This window comes from Danio rerio, chromosome 24 (genome assembly GCF_049306965.1).
Source record: "Danio rerio strain Tuebingen ecotype United States chromosome 24, GRCz12tu, whole genome shotgun sequence".
Taxonomy (NCBI): domain Eukaryota; kingdom Metazoa; phylum Chordata; class Actinopteri; order Cypriniformes; family Danionidae; genus Danio; species Danio rerio.
The window spans coordinates 36249130-36267457 of NC_133199.1; the positions used below are offsets into that span (position 1 = coordinate 36249130).

The 18328-nt window shown below is 37.3% G+C and overlaps 1 protein-coding gene across 1 annotated transcript in view; it reads right to left on the reverse strand.

The window, feature by feature from the left end:
• Positions 1-18328, reverse strand: part of cubn (cubilin (intrinsic factor-cobalamin receptor)) — a 116017-nt gene that overhangs the window by 41175 nt on the left and 56514 nt on the right. Inside the window, exons 28-36 of the mRNA XM_021470374.3 lie at positions 14632-14813; positions 9618-9792; positions 8229-8410; positions 5402-5558; positions 5199-5315; positions 3898-4011; positions 3680-3808; positions 1254-1386; positions 968-1173 (exon numbers count right to left, since the gene is read on the reverse strand). Of these exons, the coding sequence (XP_021326049.2) occupies positions 968-1173; positions 1254-1386; positions 3680-3808; positions 3898-4011; positions 5199-5315; positions 5402-5558; positions 8229-8410; positions 9618-9792; positions 14632-14813 (1395 nt within the window). The remainder of the gene's footprint in view (positions 1-967; positions 1174-1253; positions 1387-3679; positions 3809-3897; positions 4012-5198; positions 5316-5401; positions 5559-8228; positions 8411-9617; positions 9793-14631; positions 14814-18328) is intronic.

Below are 18328 nucleotides of genomic sequence, written 5' to 3' on the forward strand. Positions count from 1 at the left end.
ATTAAGGCAAATAAATAGATTACTGATGTCCATGTAAACGTATTCAATGTACATCTTCCTTGCGTCTATGTTTGTGTTGGCAGTGTGCAAATGAGCTGTTTGAAACTCCTGTTTTTATGCAAACCCTTCCCTCTTTCGCCACTCGACACACCCACCTTACCAAAGGTGGAAACATTCACTTTCCTGACTTTTTTCAAAGTAGAGGTGTGAAAACTCTAACTCTATCAAACCTGTTCAGATGCTTCAGAATGCAGCAGCACGAGTGGTCTTTAACGAACCTAAAAGAGCACATGTCACTCCGCTACTCATTCATTTGCACTGGCTGCCAGTTGCTGCTCGCATCAAATTTAAAGCACCGATGTTTGCTTACAAAGCGATTTCTGGCTGCGCCCCTTCTTATCTGCTCTCACATGTGCAGATCTATAGGACCTCCAGAAACTTGGTTCTGTGAATGAACGTCGCCTCGTGGTTCCATCCCAAAGAGGGAAGAAAACGCTTTCCCGAACGCTCGCGCTCAATCTGCCCAGTTGGTGGAATGAACTCCCTAACTGCATCAGAACGGCAGAGTCACTCGCTGTCTTTAAAAAGCAACTAAAAACTCAACTATTTAGTCTCCACTTTCCTTACTAATATGCAACTACCTCTCTGACTCCTCAACTAACTACAAAAAATAAATAAATAAATAAAATTACTAATGCTTTCCTTCTTAGACTTTACACACCTGAAACTCGCCTACAGCACTTTGTTGCTCTTATAGTTGTGTAAATTGCTTCCTTGTCCTCATTTTTAAGTCGCTTTGGATAAAAGCGTCTGCTAAATGACTAAATGTAAATGTAAATGTAAACACACTGCTGAGACGGGGGGTTTCATAACCCTTTAATCAGCATAACCCCCAAATTGCAGTTTTAGCTGTTTTTCAGTACGCTCCAAGTCAAAAAGACAAGAGTAATCCTTCGCTCTGACTTACAGTGGGAGAACACAGCTCTGAATCCAGCTCCACTGATCGAGGAGTCTGAAAAAAACTTAATCCAAAGTATGTGGCCCGTAATAGAGGTGTAGTTGGTAGGCAGGGAGTCGCCACAGAAACGACCAACCAGAGCACCAGTGGAGTGTCCTTCCCGAATCTCCAGGTAGTCATTACTGCAGTCTGAACTGGGTTGAAGCTGAAACATTCTACATCACAGAAATTACAAGCATTGTGTTGATGCATCCATTACATTTGTGAGATCAGTGTATCATCTTGATTGGCTTACATGAAAGAAAGCTGTATGCGGTTGCCAGGGGAACTGGTGAGGGTCCACACACACTCCACATTAGGTGGGTATACATCAGGATAGTTTGGACTGTTAAATGCACCTGACTCCATATTCAGGAGCCCACCACAGCCTGGAGAACATAAGCAACTGACAAGTGTTCAAATGCAGCATAATTTGGGTGAATGTAGACTACCAGTCAACAGTTTGGATGTAGCAAGATTTGTAACAAAATTTATAATATGCTTATTTTGGACACAGAGGCGGCATTTATTTAAATAAAAATACAGTAAAATTGTGAAATGTTATAGGGATATTGAAATGTTATTGGAGTAATGTAATGTAAATAATTCTTGGAGTTTAAAGCTGATTATTAAAGGTGCTGTGTGTAAGTTTTGGACTCTTCTAAAGCATAAAAATACCATAATATTTTTGCAGTTATTTAGGCAACAAGCTAAGTAAACAAACCACCGCTGAAACTGCAGCACTGCACAAGACTTTTGGCCCGCAGAGAAATTAAAATTGTCGTGCCCAAATAAGTCTGATTTCTCTCAAGGTTTTTTTTCTTCACTCTCCTATCAAGTGAAGTTTTTCCCCTCTCCACTGTCGCCACTGGCTCGCATGGTTCAGGATCAGTAGAGCTACGCATCGACGAATTTGCTCTACAGTGTTTGAACTCACAGTAATGATTTAAATCACACTGAACTGAGCTAAACTGAACAGAACTTAAACACTAAAAACTGAACTACACTGTTCCAGTTACTATGACCATTTATGTGAAGCGCTATACAAATAAAGCTGAATTGAATTGAATTGAATTGTTTATCTTAAAGTCAATGCTGAAGTCAGATATTCTGCTTTGAAAATGTCTGTCTTTGTTTTGGTCACTTTAACCGGCCCAATGTCAGTTTGACCAATTATATTTCAGCACCCCGGGTTGCCTTGGTGGAAAAATGAGTATTTGACTCATTCTCAAAGCATGCGTCTGCGAATGAAATGCAACCTCTGATGGACAGTAGCAGCCTCCAGAATGAGACACAGATTCAGAGTTCTACATGAGGTTATTAATTAGCAAATAATATAAATATTACGAACGTAAACATTAGATGAGCAGGTTACATTGTAACACCCTATCCTAACAATACGCTAGGTGACGAGATTTGCAGTGATAGACAAGTTGGCTGTTTACACCAGACAAAAACTGACAGAAATTTAAATACAGCCAATCAGAAGCACAGAATAGTGCACTTACTGCACTCTTGCAAAATGGTAAGGTTTATAATCGAATTATTACATATTAAACATCTTTAACATTATTAAATGTACATGCTGAATCACTGATATGTGTTAGTCACGGTTCTAAAGTTTAATTTCAAATGGTTTATTTTATTTTCAAGATCGGAGGTGAACTACAGTATTTGCTGCTGCTTTCAGTAGTATGGCAATAAAGTCATGTAAAATGGCATTCAAACTCACATTATTAGCATTTAACACTGAATAAAGCACACGAGGTGTATCTGAGGTGATCATTGTCAGTTTTCTGTTGTTCAGCTGCAAGAAATAGAAGCCGTTTCTAAAATCTAAATTTTAGGTGTTGGTTAGGACAAAAACTAAACATTCGTTCTATTGTGTGCCGTTGCTTTTATTTAAAACATGACTTAAATCAGCCTTTAGGCTCGATAGTCAGGCACAACCTGAACTTGCATGTGTTTTGAACAAGGAGTGCAATACCTAGGTCAACCACTGGGTGTCAAACTTACATACTGCAGCTTTAAGCATGATAGTCATCAGTGTCACAGAATGCTTTACAAAATCTAGCATCTTGATCTGCTCTGGAAGAAATATTTAACGTTATTATTGTTTTTGTTACTAGTTTGTGAAATTGATGTAATACCATTCAAATGTAACATTTCATATGTATTTACTTTTATTCATCCCAATAAATGATTCATGAGTGAAAGTAAATACATTTCTAATATTAAAAATTAATTTTGAACTTTTTTTAATCAAAGAATCCTAAACCTACAATGTGTCACAGTTTTCACGATACTTTGAAGTAAGACAAAAGGGTAAGAATGATTATTAGTGATATTGTACCAATAATAGCTGATCATAAAGAGGCATAAAAACATCATATTATAATGATTACTGAATGATCGTGTTACACTGATGAGTGGATTAATGAAGATACAAATTCAGCCATAAATTCAGGTATAAATAAAATTTCAAATTTCACACTACATTCGTAAGAAAAAAGTCCTTTAAAATCATCATAATAATTCACAATATAACAGTTTTGACTGTATTTTTGATCAAATAAATGCCGCTTTAGAGAGTAGAATAAGCTTCTTATAAAACATTAACAAATCTTACCGTTTCCAACTTAGGACAGGTAGTGTATTTTAAAATGAATTCAGAAATCTGACCTGAAGTTGAGGCCATGTAGGTCGCCCGAAAACCTTTCCTCCCTACTGCATGATCTGACACAAACTTAACCACCATGGCGTTGCTCAATGAAGTGACTGGGTGTGGCAAATTACTCCCACAGTATCGACCTACAACAAGATTAATACGTTATCACTAACAAAAACTATCATATTGCAATCAAAGTCTCTATTTCTCAGGAATAAGATTTTATCTTTACCAACAGATGGTGCTTGAACATTGTCTCCATCCAAGATCTCCACGCTATCATGAGTGCAGTTACTGTTCAACATCTCAAGCTCAAAGTCAGTGAAGGACAAAGTCACGTGATTGACTGAAAGAAAAAGAATAGTTTAGTAAATTTCGCATAGAAGGTCTTGGATTCAACTTTAAGGCTATATCCACACGTACACAGTTATTTTTATATATAGAAATTTTGTATAAAAAACAAAAAAAATCTCTGTCCACATAAAAATGCAAAAAACGCATTGCGATCCGCTGTGAAATGTGCATTGTTATTTGATGATTGATGTAATCTCAACCCAAACATGAAGAGAGTGTGGGACTTAAAGTAGCTCCTCCCCTTTTATAAAAAACAGCCAATAGTGTTTAGTTTTTATCATAGCTCTGCAAGTGAGTGGTTGAGATCAAGAGCATCAAATGTAAAGCGTCTTGAAGGGGGCGGGGCATGTCAGACACTAAAGAGAATTTGATTGGTCAGAAGATTTGATGAGAAACTGAAGTATGAGGTGACGTGAATAAAACCCGAGATCCATCGAAACTACAAGCTTTACATGTTTATATCAAATTTAAATCTTCTAAACGCAAATTTTGCAACCGCGTTTGGTGTGAACCCAACATTAAAATAAAGCTGTGTTGGCCAATCAGAAAGAGGAGAACAGCAAGCATGCTGACGTCATGTGGCAAAAACTGCTTTAGTGGCCACGCTGTAACCTGAGTTTCAGAATATCTTCACCCAACACTTTCGGAAAGTTCAGTTTTAGTTACCTGACACTGGAATTTCTTACATTTACATTTACATTTAGTCATTTAGCAGACGCTTTTATCCAAAGCGACTTACAAATGAGGACAAGGAAGCAATTTACACAACTAAGAGCAACAATGAATAAGTGCTATAGGCAAGTTTCAGGTCTGTAAAGTCTAAGAAGGGAAGTATTAGTAGTATTAGTATTTTTTTTTTTTGGTACAGGTAGTGTGATATTCAGAGAGGCAATTGCAGATTAGGAAGTGAAGTGGAGACTAAATAGTTGAGTTTTTAGTCGTTTCTTGAAAGTAGCGAGTGACTCTGCTGTTCTGATGCAGTTAGGGAGTTCATTCCACCAACTGGGCAGATTGAGCGTGAGCGTGAGCGAAAGTGATTTCTTCCCTCTTTGGGATGGAACCACGAGGCGACGTTCATTCACAGAACGCAAAAACGTTTGTTTGTGTACAAACAACCAAAATAACAGTGCTCATGTGTGCAGGGCCTAGAATTATGATCGCCATGACCAGCACACTTACATGGCTCCTGCGCCCGTATGATCCAGCTGCAGTCCTGATTGGGTGGGTAAGGGTATGGATACCGAGGAGATGCAATCTCCCCGCCAACATCATCAGTCACTATAAAGGATCCACATGCTGGAAACCACAAGAGCAGTTAATGAGGTTGATTCAACAAAAGCATCATACAATCAAGTGGGCTCATGTATGAAGAGGAGACTTACCTTCTGAGAACTGAGCACTGAAGCCTCTATGGTTTAGACTGTGATCTGACCTGAAGCGAACATAGATGACATTTGTTGAGGACGTGACTGGAGGAGGCCTGGAGGTTCCACACACTTGAGCCAGGAGTGGAGAATGCTCATGTGGACCATCATGGATCTAGAGAAGAACATTTTGTTTTGGCCATTAATCAACTGTAATACACTGGTCTGTTAGAGAGTTGTACATCCCAGCTCCTGAAGGACCAACCAGCATCCCACAGATTTTAGTTTCAACCTCTGCAAACACACTTGCTGCACCCTAGCTAATCTCCATAGGACACCCATATAGAAATCTGATATATGGTAATATATGCAAAATGCCATATATGACATACAAGTTCATATTTGGATACCACAAATATAAAATAAATGTCATAAATGCAATATTCACTTATTTTCCTTCAGCTTAGTTTCTTATTTATCAGAGGTCACCCCAGCGGAATGAACCACCAACTATTCCAGCATTTGTTTTACGCAATGGATGCCATTCCAGCTGCAACCCAGTACTGGAAAACACCCATACACATTGGGATTAACACACTCACACACACACACACACACACACACACACACACAGTCATACACTACGGCCAATTTAGTTCATCCAATTCACCTATAGCGCATGTCTTTAGACTGTGGAGGAAACCGGAGCACCAGACGAAACCCACACCAACATGGGGAGAATATGCAAACTCCACACACAAATTCCAACTGAAATGAGCTTTCATCCAATTCATCCTCTGTCCGTTTCCATCCAATCCATCTGACATCCGTAGACTACAAAAAATAGTCCGGACTGCTAAACGAATCACTGGCACTACCCTTCCTAGAATTCAAGAAATTTACTCTTCCAGAGTGAGTAAAGGGGCTTGCAAAATCATTCTGGATGCCTCGCACCCAGCACACCTCTTCGAACTTTTACCATCTGGTTGGCGCTTCAGAGCACCGAGCACAAAAACAGCCAGACACAGGAAAAGTTTCTTTCCTCAGGCCATCTACCTCATGAACAGTTAAATACTCCCCTACTGTGCAATAAACATGTGCAATACTTTCTCATACACACTTGTCAAAGCACCTTATATCAATATACAATGCAATACTTTCTCCATTCCATCTGTTTAATGTTTATCATCTTTTTTTTTTCATATTTATTTTGTGTTGTCATTTGTCACTTCATGTACACTGGAAGCTTCTGTAGCCAAAACAAATTCCTTGTGTGTGTGTGAAGCACACTTGGCAATAAAACTGATTCTGAAATGCCGGGACTCGAACCAGTGACCTTCTGGGAGGTGAAAGTGCTAACCACTGAGCCTCTATGCCAGGGGTTTTCAAACTGTGGGTCGTTTGAGCTCTCGCAATCTGCGTTTAGCGGGTAGAGCTCGCGCAGAGCGGAGCTCTCAGTAAGAGACCATCTAAAAAGTGCTTCTTTTTTTTCGTTTTTTTTTTTTGCTCCGTCCTGCGTGTTTTATTTTAAACAGTACTAATTTTCTCTTAAATGAGCACAAACAGTTATTAAAGTAGTCGAATGCTTCATTATAGATCTGTGCTTTCTTACATTAACACCTCTGTTATCAAACAAAACACAATGAGACATTCATTTGCTGCTCTTCACTAAATAATTATAGTAAATTTAATCAATATGCAAATACAATTAAAAGTGAAATAGATTTTATAGCTTTATTTAATTTCTGGATAGGCCATCGATTTTAATAGACTAAACCTTTTATTTTATTGTCAATGTTTTCTAATGTTTGCTATGTATTCTATCATTTGAAGCTATTTGTTGTCCCATATTAGATCTATTCAGCTATAAAGTTAATTGCATTGTCATATTTATCTGACGTTTTCCCAGCTTGTAGTAGTCCAGTGGTCACCAAACTTGTTCCTGGAGGGCCGGTGTCCTGCAGATCTTAGCTCAAACCCTAATCAAACACACCTGAACAAGATAATCAAGGTCTTGCTAGGTATACTTGAAACATCCAGGCAGGTGTGTTGAGGCAAGTTGGAGCTAAACCCTGTAGGGACACCGGACCTCCAGGACCAGGATTGGTGACCCCTGTAGTAATCGATCAAAAAGCTATTTAGTTTCTTATGACTACACTAGCAGTGGAATTTACTGCGATGTGACGGGGCTTGATCATAATTCAGGGGCTTGATCAAAGGTTGATCATATTCTCTTTTGAAAAAAAGAAGAGGATCTTTTTCAACAAAAAAATGATCACAGTTACAGCCAGCATCCCACAAAAAGCACTTTGAGCCTCATTTTGTACATATCAAATCGCAAAATCCAAAAAGCCACACACCATAAATTTTTGACTGCTTTGAATGGATAAATTTTTTAACCCATTTTTCCATAATAAAATATTATGGTGGGTCTTGAGATTATTTGCCTAAGTGGGTCCCGGAATAAAAAAGATTGGGAATCCCTGCTCTATGCCATCCATAAATGCAACATATATCTCAGAATACCGCAAAATTGCCATGTTGAAACATATGAACACATATATAACATAGTTAATATATCTGAGCATATGTATGTATTTATGTATAAAAAATATTTCAGAATATATGTTGCATTAATTTCATTTCTATATGTGAAATCCAAATATGATTTATGAACTGTGTCAATATGTGTCATTTTCATATATTGGCCAACCTCAGAGTTCTATATGGGCAGTAGCACTCCAGGAACAGGTTTGTCCTTCAATCGTAAACATCACAAATTTACAGATACCAGCAATTTGGGCATGACATGCATCAGGCGCTCAGAGACAGCTCAGTTACTCACAGCCACATAGTCATAACTGCATGAGAACTGATTTTCGATATCCAGATCAGTGAAGTTGAAGAAGACTCGATGACCTGCGTCCACCGTGATGACCCAAGAACAGTCCGCATTGTCTGGGTAGTTGCTGGGATACTGTGGAGAGTGGATCTCTCCGCTGGGGGCTGTAACGCTCCCACCACATCCTAAAGGTTTCAAAGGAAAGTAAACAATATAAAATATTGTTATATATAAAAAATATAAAAATATAAAAAATAATATAATTAATGCTGGGGAAAAATTAATCATGATTAATCACATCCAAAATAAACTTTTTTTTGACATAATATATGTGTGTACACTGTATATTTATTATATATAAATAAATACATGCATGCATATATTTAAGATAAATGTTTATCTAAATGCAGATATAAATTATATGATACAAATTATATGTAAATTTAATTATCTGTGCAAAAATGATAGATTTATATAAGTATATGCGTATACAAGTTTTGTTTTTATGTATGTGAGTGTATTACACACACACACACACACACACACACACACACACACACACACACACACACACACACACACACACACACACACACACACACACACACACATATATATATATATATATATATATATATATATATATATATATATATATATATATATATATATATATTAGTCCCCTTTGAATTTTTTTTTCTTTTTTAAATATTTCCTAAATGATGTTCAAATGATGTTTAACAGAGCAAGGAAATTTTCACAGTATGTCTGATAATATTTTTTCTTCTGGAGAAAGTCTTATTTGTTTAATTTCAGCTAGAATAAAAGCAGTTTTTAATTTTATAAACACCATTTTAAGAACAAAATTATTAGCCCCTTTAAGGAATTTTTTTTTTAAGTCAACAGAACAAACCTTCATTATACAATTATTTGCCTAATTACCCTAACCTGCCTAGTTTACCTAATTAACCTAGTTAAGCCTTTAAATGTCACTTTAAGCTGAATAGAAGTGTCTTGAAAAATATCTAGTCAAATATTATTTACTGTCATCATGGCAAAGATAAAATAAATCAGTTATTAGAAATGAGTTTTTAAAAATATTATGATTAGAAATGTGTTGAACAAATCTTTTCTCCCTTAAACAGAAATTGGGGGAAAAAATAAACAGGGGGACTAATAATTCTGACTTCAACTGTATTAACTGTATTGTGTGTATTATAGATGTGTTTGTACACATACATACAAACATACATGTTTTATGTCAAAACAAAATTTTATTCTGGATGCAAGTAATTGTGATTAATCGTTGCCCAGCACTAAATATAATGGAACCATATTGAACTACAGATTGAACTGCAGATTGAAATCTCCTATAACAGAGAAGTAACTTACCTCCTGGGACCTCTATCCATGTTGCGTTGAAGCCTCTGCCACTGACAACTGCATCAGATGTGAAGCGAACAGTGACAGCGTTACCTGTGCTGGACACCTGCAGAGGGTTACTGGGAGGGCGTGTGGTGCAGAGCTGAGCCAATCGCGGAGCAGATAGGTCAGGCCCTCCATACACCTAAATAAAGTTCAGAGGTTAGGGGACACTTTGGATATTTTGAACACAACAATTTTTGTTTTAGTTCACAATATCTGATAGAACGGTTCTACTTTATAACAGGTGGCCTTAATTATATGTACTAAAATATAAATACAATGAACTTGAGGTGGGACATGAGTAGGGATAGGGAGATGTTTAGTGGTATGGGTAGGTTGAAAGGTCCTGTGAAATATGCATTTTTATTTGATGTTTAATGTAATCTCAACCGGGTTTGAGGGTGGGTTAAGGTGTAGGGGATGGTCAACTGTCTAATTACAAATGTAGTTACATGCAGGTGTTTAATCAATCATAAGTACAATGTAAAAATGTACGCAATAAGTACATTGAAATAAATGATTAATTTCAGTGTAAGTACATATTAGTTTAGGCCACCAAATATAAAGTGGGACCGATAGCTCTTTATTTTATTGGTCCTCAACGGACATTCTAAAATGTCTGAATTAACATTTCATAGATTACATCACAACTTTGCAACTACAATGTGCACAATTTTGTAACTACATCAACTACTAGTCATTAAAGTATTAGTACACAATCTGTGCAAAACCTGTTAACTCTAATGGTTTCCAAAAGACATTGTGAATAAAACTTCTTTATAGGCCCCCTTATGCCGAGTTCAGACTGCATGATTTTCAAAGTAGTCGTGTCACAGATGTTTTCACACTGCTTGACTATCTGGGCAAGCGTTTCGTCGCTGCTTTGTTTACACTGCAAGATGGATCGGTGACAAGGGCTTTCACATTGCATGACTTTACTATAGGAAGAATCGCCGACAACGTCGTCCAAACTACGTCTTACAGCCAAAAACACGTATTATATATTTTGTTATTAACCACATAATGAGAAAGAAGCCTTTAATGGGGAAGAACATGTACATGTTTGCTCACCTGGGTTTAAAGGGAATTAGCCATTTCTCTTTAACATCGATAATAAACTAATTTCTTTTTGTATTAAACGTCAAACAGACACGGTTGCTCCTGTGTCCTGTCAAACCTCCACTAGTTTTTCCTCCATTTCGTGGGTCCAAATAAACCAAAAAAGAGCGCGCAAACACACACACACACACACACACACACACACACACACATGCAAGTGAATGCTTCTCTCTCATTGGCTGTAGGCGATCGCTGATGTTATTTTCAGTCAAAACTCAATTCACACGGCATGATTTGAATCGCCGACTGCTCCAGATATTCAGCACGCCAAATATCTCACGGGCATCGGCGACTCATCGGCGATTCTCTCAGATCGCGTCTTTGATAGTTCATACTGTGTGATTGTCACTCACGTGCACGAGCAGCGATTTGCCTGTGATTTTAGGCATTTGTCGGCGATTTCTCAAAACCTGTCGGCGAGCCGAAATCGGGGCTAAAATCATGCAGTCTGACCTCGGCATTAGACATTCTGAGTACTAGTTTTTATACTATAATTCATTAGAAAATTTAAAAAAGGATATGTCACCTGAAAATGAAATCTCTGCCATCATTTACTCACCCTTCACTTTTTCAAAGACTATTAGAGTTAGACTATTAGAGTATAACACAAAATAATGCTGGTTGACAGAACCTATTGACTTTCATAGTATTTTTTCTTCCTACTTTGGAAGTTAATGAATCCCATCAACTAGAACATTTCTAAATATGTCCTTTTGTGTTTAACAGAAGAAAGAAACTAATAAAAAGTATAAAACCGTATGTGGGAGAGTAAAAACATTTTTGGGAGAACTATATTTTTAATATATGTTAACTTTTTTAGATGATCCCCAACTGACTTTCTACTGACAAACATACTTAACTCTAACCTAAAACTCTGCGATTACTATACTAATCCTTTTATGAGACTAATGTAGTTGCAAAGTTACTTCGATTAAAAGTAACCCAGAATTCTGCTTCATGAGACTACAAAACAATAAATCAAATGGGATTAAAAAAATAAGTTCAATCCAGCTTCTCTGCTTTTTGACATCCTGACTTTTAAATAAAATCATCATTATGCTTGGTTTTCTTAAAAATAAAATTTAAAAAAATCAGTCAAATAAACTGTTGCTTAGGCATCCATGCAAATCGCATTATGTTTCTATTGTTACATTAAGCACATTATACAGTGCAGACACCATCCCATATTAAACATTTATACAATGAGCAAGCAAACAATTCACGTGATGAACCATAGGGCATTAATATTAATGCAGTTATAAAGCAACGTCTGGTTGACAGGCATCTGTGTGGCACAGAAAGTGTGTGTGTGTGCGCATATGAGAGAGTCTCTAAGCCCTTCACTAAGCTCTGACTTCCAGTTAATTTCTGCCTTGGTGGCTCCATTCAGTGCTACAGTGGAGGTCAGCATTCCTCAGGTCTACACTACAAAACACACACCCACAGAGCCCAGCCGATGCCAACCAGGCATGAGCAGGCACACACCCACACACCGTTTTAACTGAAGTGGAAAGAAAATCAGTCCCTCCAGGATTTCACAGGACTTTTGTTCTGATTTTTGCAGCTTAAACTGACTGATTTTCCTGAAGCTATTCTTAAAATTTGTACCAGTATGTGTTGATTTGCAATAAAAAAACATACCACAGACTACCATATTTATTGATTTTAGACCAAGAACCATTGAGTTCACTTAAATAAATAGCACTTAATAACTTTATTTTAATGTTTCAAATGTAGCCAAATAGTAATTAAAATAATTAACCTAATATCAAATATACAACTAACTAAAGTATGCAATTGAGTCAAGAAAAAAAGTTAATCAAATTTTAATCATGCAATTACTTAGACACGTAATTTTAATATGAAATGTTCAATATCCAAATGTTTAATATTTATTAATGTTTAAAATGTTGTTAACGTAAAATTACTCTTTTATTCAAGCATTTAAATTCAGTTAGAATGTTTTCTTTAAGAGTTGGGTTTCCAATTTTTTACTGACATTATTATGGGTATTAAGTAAGTAAGTAAGTAAGTAAATAAAGCATGGTAACTCTAATGGTGTGTATGCATGATTAGGGCTGCATAATACAAGGTGATACCACAAAAAGAATACTACAACTTTAAAAATTAAGAACTCTGCAAAAAAGAAAAGGAGCTAAGCTCTTTCTGTTGTCAATTTAAGGAAGATCTAAAGTTTCACATTGAAGAACTAAAAGAAGGAATAACTGCAGCTATCCAAACTGTTACGCTCGAGATGCTACAGAGAGTGAGTATTGGATTGATGTCACTCGAGTGCCTGGAGTAGGCATAGCCCGATATAAAAATTATGATGATATGATAACCTTGAATAAAAATATCACAGTTTCACGGTATTGTGATTACTGCACCAAAATAAGTTCTTTTTAAATGTCTGAGTAAAAAAAGTGGTGTGTGCGCATTGGGATTTCAACAATTTTGGATATTGTTTTACAACAGGGATCTCAAACTCGCGGCCCGCGGGCCATTTGCGGCCCTCAGTGCAATATTTTGTGGCCCGCGCCGACCGCTGTACTCTGACAGAATCAGCGGAGCGGGGAGAGAGAGCGCTCCCCGCTCCGCTGATTCTATCCGTACACAGCGCGCTTGTCACTCAATGCGCGTTGTAGCGCGCGTTCTGATCAGCTGTGTTGTCGCGCGCGTACTCAAGAGCGGTGTTATCGCGCGCCTACTGAAGGGCGGGACCGAGGGTGTGTCTAGTCGCGGGGGCACTTTTGATCATTTTGCAAGGGCACTTTCTATGCAAGACTAAAAAGGGCATGTGCTCTGCACAGGTTGAGCCCTATGTGTGCACGTGCCTGCCCTGCATCTTATATATATTGATATTATAGGTAGAAGTATTATAGGTACAGACTGGTACAGACTGATGTGACTGGAGTGGGGTGGGGGTGTTTTATTTATACATATATATGCCTTTATTTTTAGGTGAGGGAATGGAAGTTTTGAGTGAGTTCCCCCACTTTTTTCCCTAGGACTTCAATAATAGGTCTCAACTGCTTCCGCTCTAAAGCCAAATGTGGTTCAGATTTGTGAGAAGAAGCGCTGTCAAGTCTCTGGCAGCAAGAAGTAGGCAAAAGATGCCATGTTCAGAAGAACTGTTCATAATCTTCACTCAATGTTCTATTAATGTTCAGGACACTTCATGTTCGGAAGAAATAATTAAAACTGTTAATAATGACATTTGAGGACTTTTTTTTGTGTGTAATCCCTTATGCGGCCCAGCCTCACCCAGACTTTGCCTCCTGCGGCCCCCAGGTAAATTGAGTTTGAGACCCCTGATTTACAAGGTCTGTCAGGGTACTGGAACTTCACTCCTGAACAACACATGAGGTGTGCTTCGACAAGAACCATTCTTTGGGTGAAAACATGTCACAATGTTGTCATAGAAAGCATCTCGGTCCTGGAGGGCCGGTGTCCTGCAAAATGTAGTTCCAACCCCAATCAGACACACCTGGGCTAGCTAATCAAGCTCTTGCTAGGCGTTCTAGAAACATCCTTGTAGGTGTGTTGAAGCAAGTTGGATTTAAAATCTGCAGGACACCGGCCCTCCAGGACCGAGTTTGCACATTCCTGATCCAAGCCATGAGTTTGCAGAAAATTTGTGGCATGTCATAAAAAATTGAGAGATCTGCAAAATTCTCAAGAGTTTGCTTGATTTTGCTTTACATTTACAGATCGTGGAGGAACTGGAAAATCCTCTGATACTTTATTAAGAGCCCTGCATTGTGGGATAAAATCTCTCATGAACTGTGGTCAGGTTGTAAATGCGATAGGGCATATTCAATGCATGCAGTATAATGGATGCTAGCTTATATTTTTTGCATACCTCCAGCTTATCATAGTTGCAGTCAGGATGATACTCCACATCAAACTCAAGGATGGTGATGGAGATGCTACTACCAGGGCTGGTATGGATGTGCCAGACACACTCACGGTTCATAGGGTATTGCCCGGGATAACCTGGACTGTTGAATGTACCAACAGGGCCGAAGAGTTCCCCACCACAGCCTGCAGGGGGCAACAGAGAGACACATTGACTACTTTCCTGTTATTAGTTTGTAAATCCATTTGAGTGAAATGAAATCTCAATGAAGCACAATAAAGGAACACTAATATTAGTAATACACCATTAATAACATTATAATAAGAGGTTAACAAACTCCCATTGTGAAATCACCATAGTATACTTTTGAAATAAAGTCCACAATACTTGTTTAACGTCAAATACTCTTTGAAGAGTCTCTGGTTGAATTTGGAAATAGAGAACAGGCAGCCGTATTGCACTGTCCAGACAGGAGAAATGCCTTATCAGTGGAAATATGAAACCATATTGACCCTCACAGCATGAAAAGACTCAAATGTGGTCAGTGTAATGTGATATTCAGGAAAGATCGGTCAGAACGGATTCATTCTCTCCACCCCTGCCGTCTTAATCAATAATATCAATCTCACCAGCGTCCACGGGTCTGTGAGAGGACAAAGAGAGGGTGGAGCTACATTTGTAGATTCACAAAATGGATCAATTGGGTTGTGGCCATGAAACACTGAATTTGCTGAATTGAGGAGTTTCTATAGCTCTGGCATTATTTGTCCATACATTTTTTCTCACAATATTAATAGTCATGTTAAAATTTAAATGTTACTCAACTTCAGGCCATCCAACATCTTGGCGATGTGATTTTTCTTTAGAAGACCATTAATGATTTTGGTCCCACTTTATATTAAGTGGTTTAACTACTAGGTACTTGCATAATGAATAACTATAAATCAGAGGCGGATTTAACCAATAAGCAAGGTAAGCGGCTGCTTAGGGCTGCAGGACATCTGAGGGCCCCCAATAAATATCTATAATTATCTAGAATATCTAGAAATTATCTTATAATTATTATATAAACTATATATTATATAAACTATATACTATATTATATAACTATATATAAATTATCTATAAACTATATGTAACATAATTTTCTATCATATTTTGTATAGTAAGAGTCAAACATTTTTTTTACATAAATATTATTTAATAAACAATAAAATATCATATTATTATAATGATGTAACGTTTTGTAATAATATTATGAAAAAAAAAATCCACCACATGGAGCAGTCCAGCAGTCAAATTTATCAAAAATATATATTTCTTTTAGTTGTAAACTCACTTTAAGACATCCTTTTATTTAATATGTAAAGCTTACAGTAAGATAAAACGTAGAAAAGAAGACTGAGTGATATAAAAAAGATGAATAAAAATTAAATAAAAGTAGAAAGGGTGTATGAGACTTGGGACTCCATGGCTGGAGTTGCTTAGAGCCCCCAAATCGCTAAATCCACCACTGACTACAATGTGCTTATTGTGATCATGCACCCTCATGGAATGTTATTACTCAATTGAATGGGCATTATCAGTGATTATCAGCTGATAGATATGGGCCAGTAGGGACCTTCTGCGCCTACAAGTAGACTCAGAAAGCTGTTATCATCCCTCCACATGGTTAATCAGCTATACTAATAGAGAAGACTCCACATTTGTTTTACCATTACTGTGACAGTTGGGTTTCGGATTGGGGTAGACATTAATAAAAATACAATTGATGGGACATTTAATAAATATTATAAATAATTCTCGTTAACTTCCGGCTGTATGTGATCTAAAGCTGATTAACCATGTTGATGGATGATAACAGCCTTCTGAGCCTACAGGCCCATAGCTATCAGCTGATAACCACTGATAACACCCATTCGATCAAGTGACACCATTTGAATAGGCTGCATGGTGCTATTTAGGTGGGATAAATGTAAGGTAAAGGACACGTTTGAGGGTATGGGTAGGTTGAAGGGTGGGTTAAGATGTAAGGGAGGGGTCAAAAGCGTTATTAAAAGTGTAATTACAGAAATTGAATTACAGATACATGTGGATAATAAGCAAATTTTACCAAATGATAGCTTTAAAAAGCAAATACATAGTAAATAAGGCCAATTCATATAAAAAGAGACCAACATTTTTTATCTGACACCAGAATCGCTGGTGATTTACAGTATAAACTGCATTTTCTCATCTTCTTTAATATTACAGAAGAAAAAACATTTCATACTTCTTTAATAGCTTTGGAGTTGGACCAGTGAATTTTCAATTCTGAATGAACTATGCCTCTATATATATATTTTACAGTATATGAAAGGAAGGTCTTTTTGTATTTGTTTTGAATCTTTGTGATTTTTCTCCTCCCCTGGCCTGTTTTTCACAGCTGCAAAACAGAGCTGTGAGCATTGCATAACTACATTACAGTGTTCTACACTACACATTGTGTCCATGGAAACCAAGATCACTTCCTTCCAAATAATGACTTCATCTGAGACTGGAGAGCATGAATAATTGAAGGTTCTGTATGATTTCAGAGTGTGTGTGTGTCTGTCTCTCTCTTTCTCTGACACTGATCCTGCTGTTGCTACAAAGAAAATAACAAACACAAACATAGAAAAACACACACTCTTAAAAATATATTGGCTTGTCTTAACCCGAATACAAGTAAAATATGAACAAGCTCAACTGCGGAGTTAAAGATTTCCTTTTGACCCAGCGGTGAGTTTCATTGCAACAACCACACATATTTAAAAGTGTAAACACAAAACATCATCAAGTGAGGTGGCTAAAGAATATCTTTTTGTTTTGTTTTTAATGAGCACATTATTCTTCTCTGATATACTGTAAACGTGAACGGACTGAATTAAAGGTTTGTGCTAAAAATAAAATAAATTCCTATTAATTCATGTTGACATAGCAAGAGATTAACAAGGGCGTCTCTCAAGACTGAGCTTTTTTGGTCTGCTCATTTCTAGAGTTTTCCACTCTGACATTCTGAAGCAAATTTAGTTTTTTTTTTACAGAAAATAAGCTAATATAGTTGAAGTCTGATTTATTAGCCCTTCTGTATTCACCTTATTTTCCGCCGACGAGCGGGCGCAATCTTTTTTGAGTTTTTTTTTTTTATCTTTTTGGCTCGAGACTTCTGGTTTCATTCACTTCATGTTTTGATGTTAAAAACTGCTCGTTAAACTACTTGATGTTGCAATTTGATACTTTCCACTGATGACACTATGTAATTCCATAGTGTGTCCACTCACATTATGGAATTACATTGGGGAAACTGGCGATCGCTGCAAATTGCGTTTTAATGCTTGGCTGGTCAACTGCATGGTATGGAAACCTTATATACCTGCTAGACATGCGGATGATCTCGTCCCATACAGCTGCCATTGCACGGCTCAAAGATACTTTGTAGTGTGCAATTTAACACAATTGCCGCTAGGAGTTCCCAATGGAAATAAAATAAACACACACAAGAAATGCATGTATGCTAGGCATGAATTAGGCAAGGACCAGCGCAAATTCTCACGTTAATTTCATCGTTAGTAAATCCAAACGTGAGTGTGAAATCTGGCGTACACAAAGTTTTTGTGCATACGCAGCGTTGATACATGAACCTCCATGTGTAAACAACCTTAAAAACACAGGCAAGATG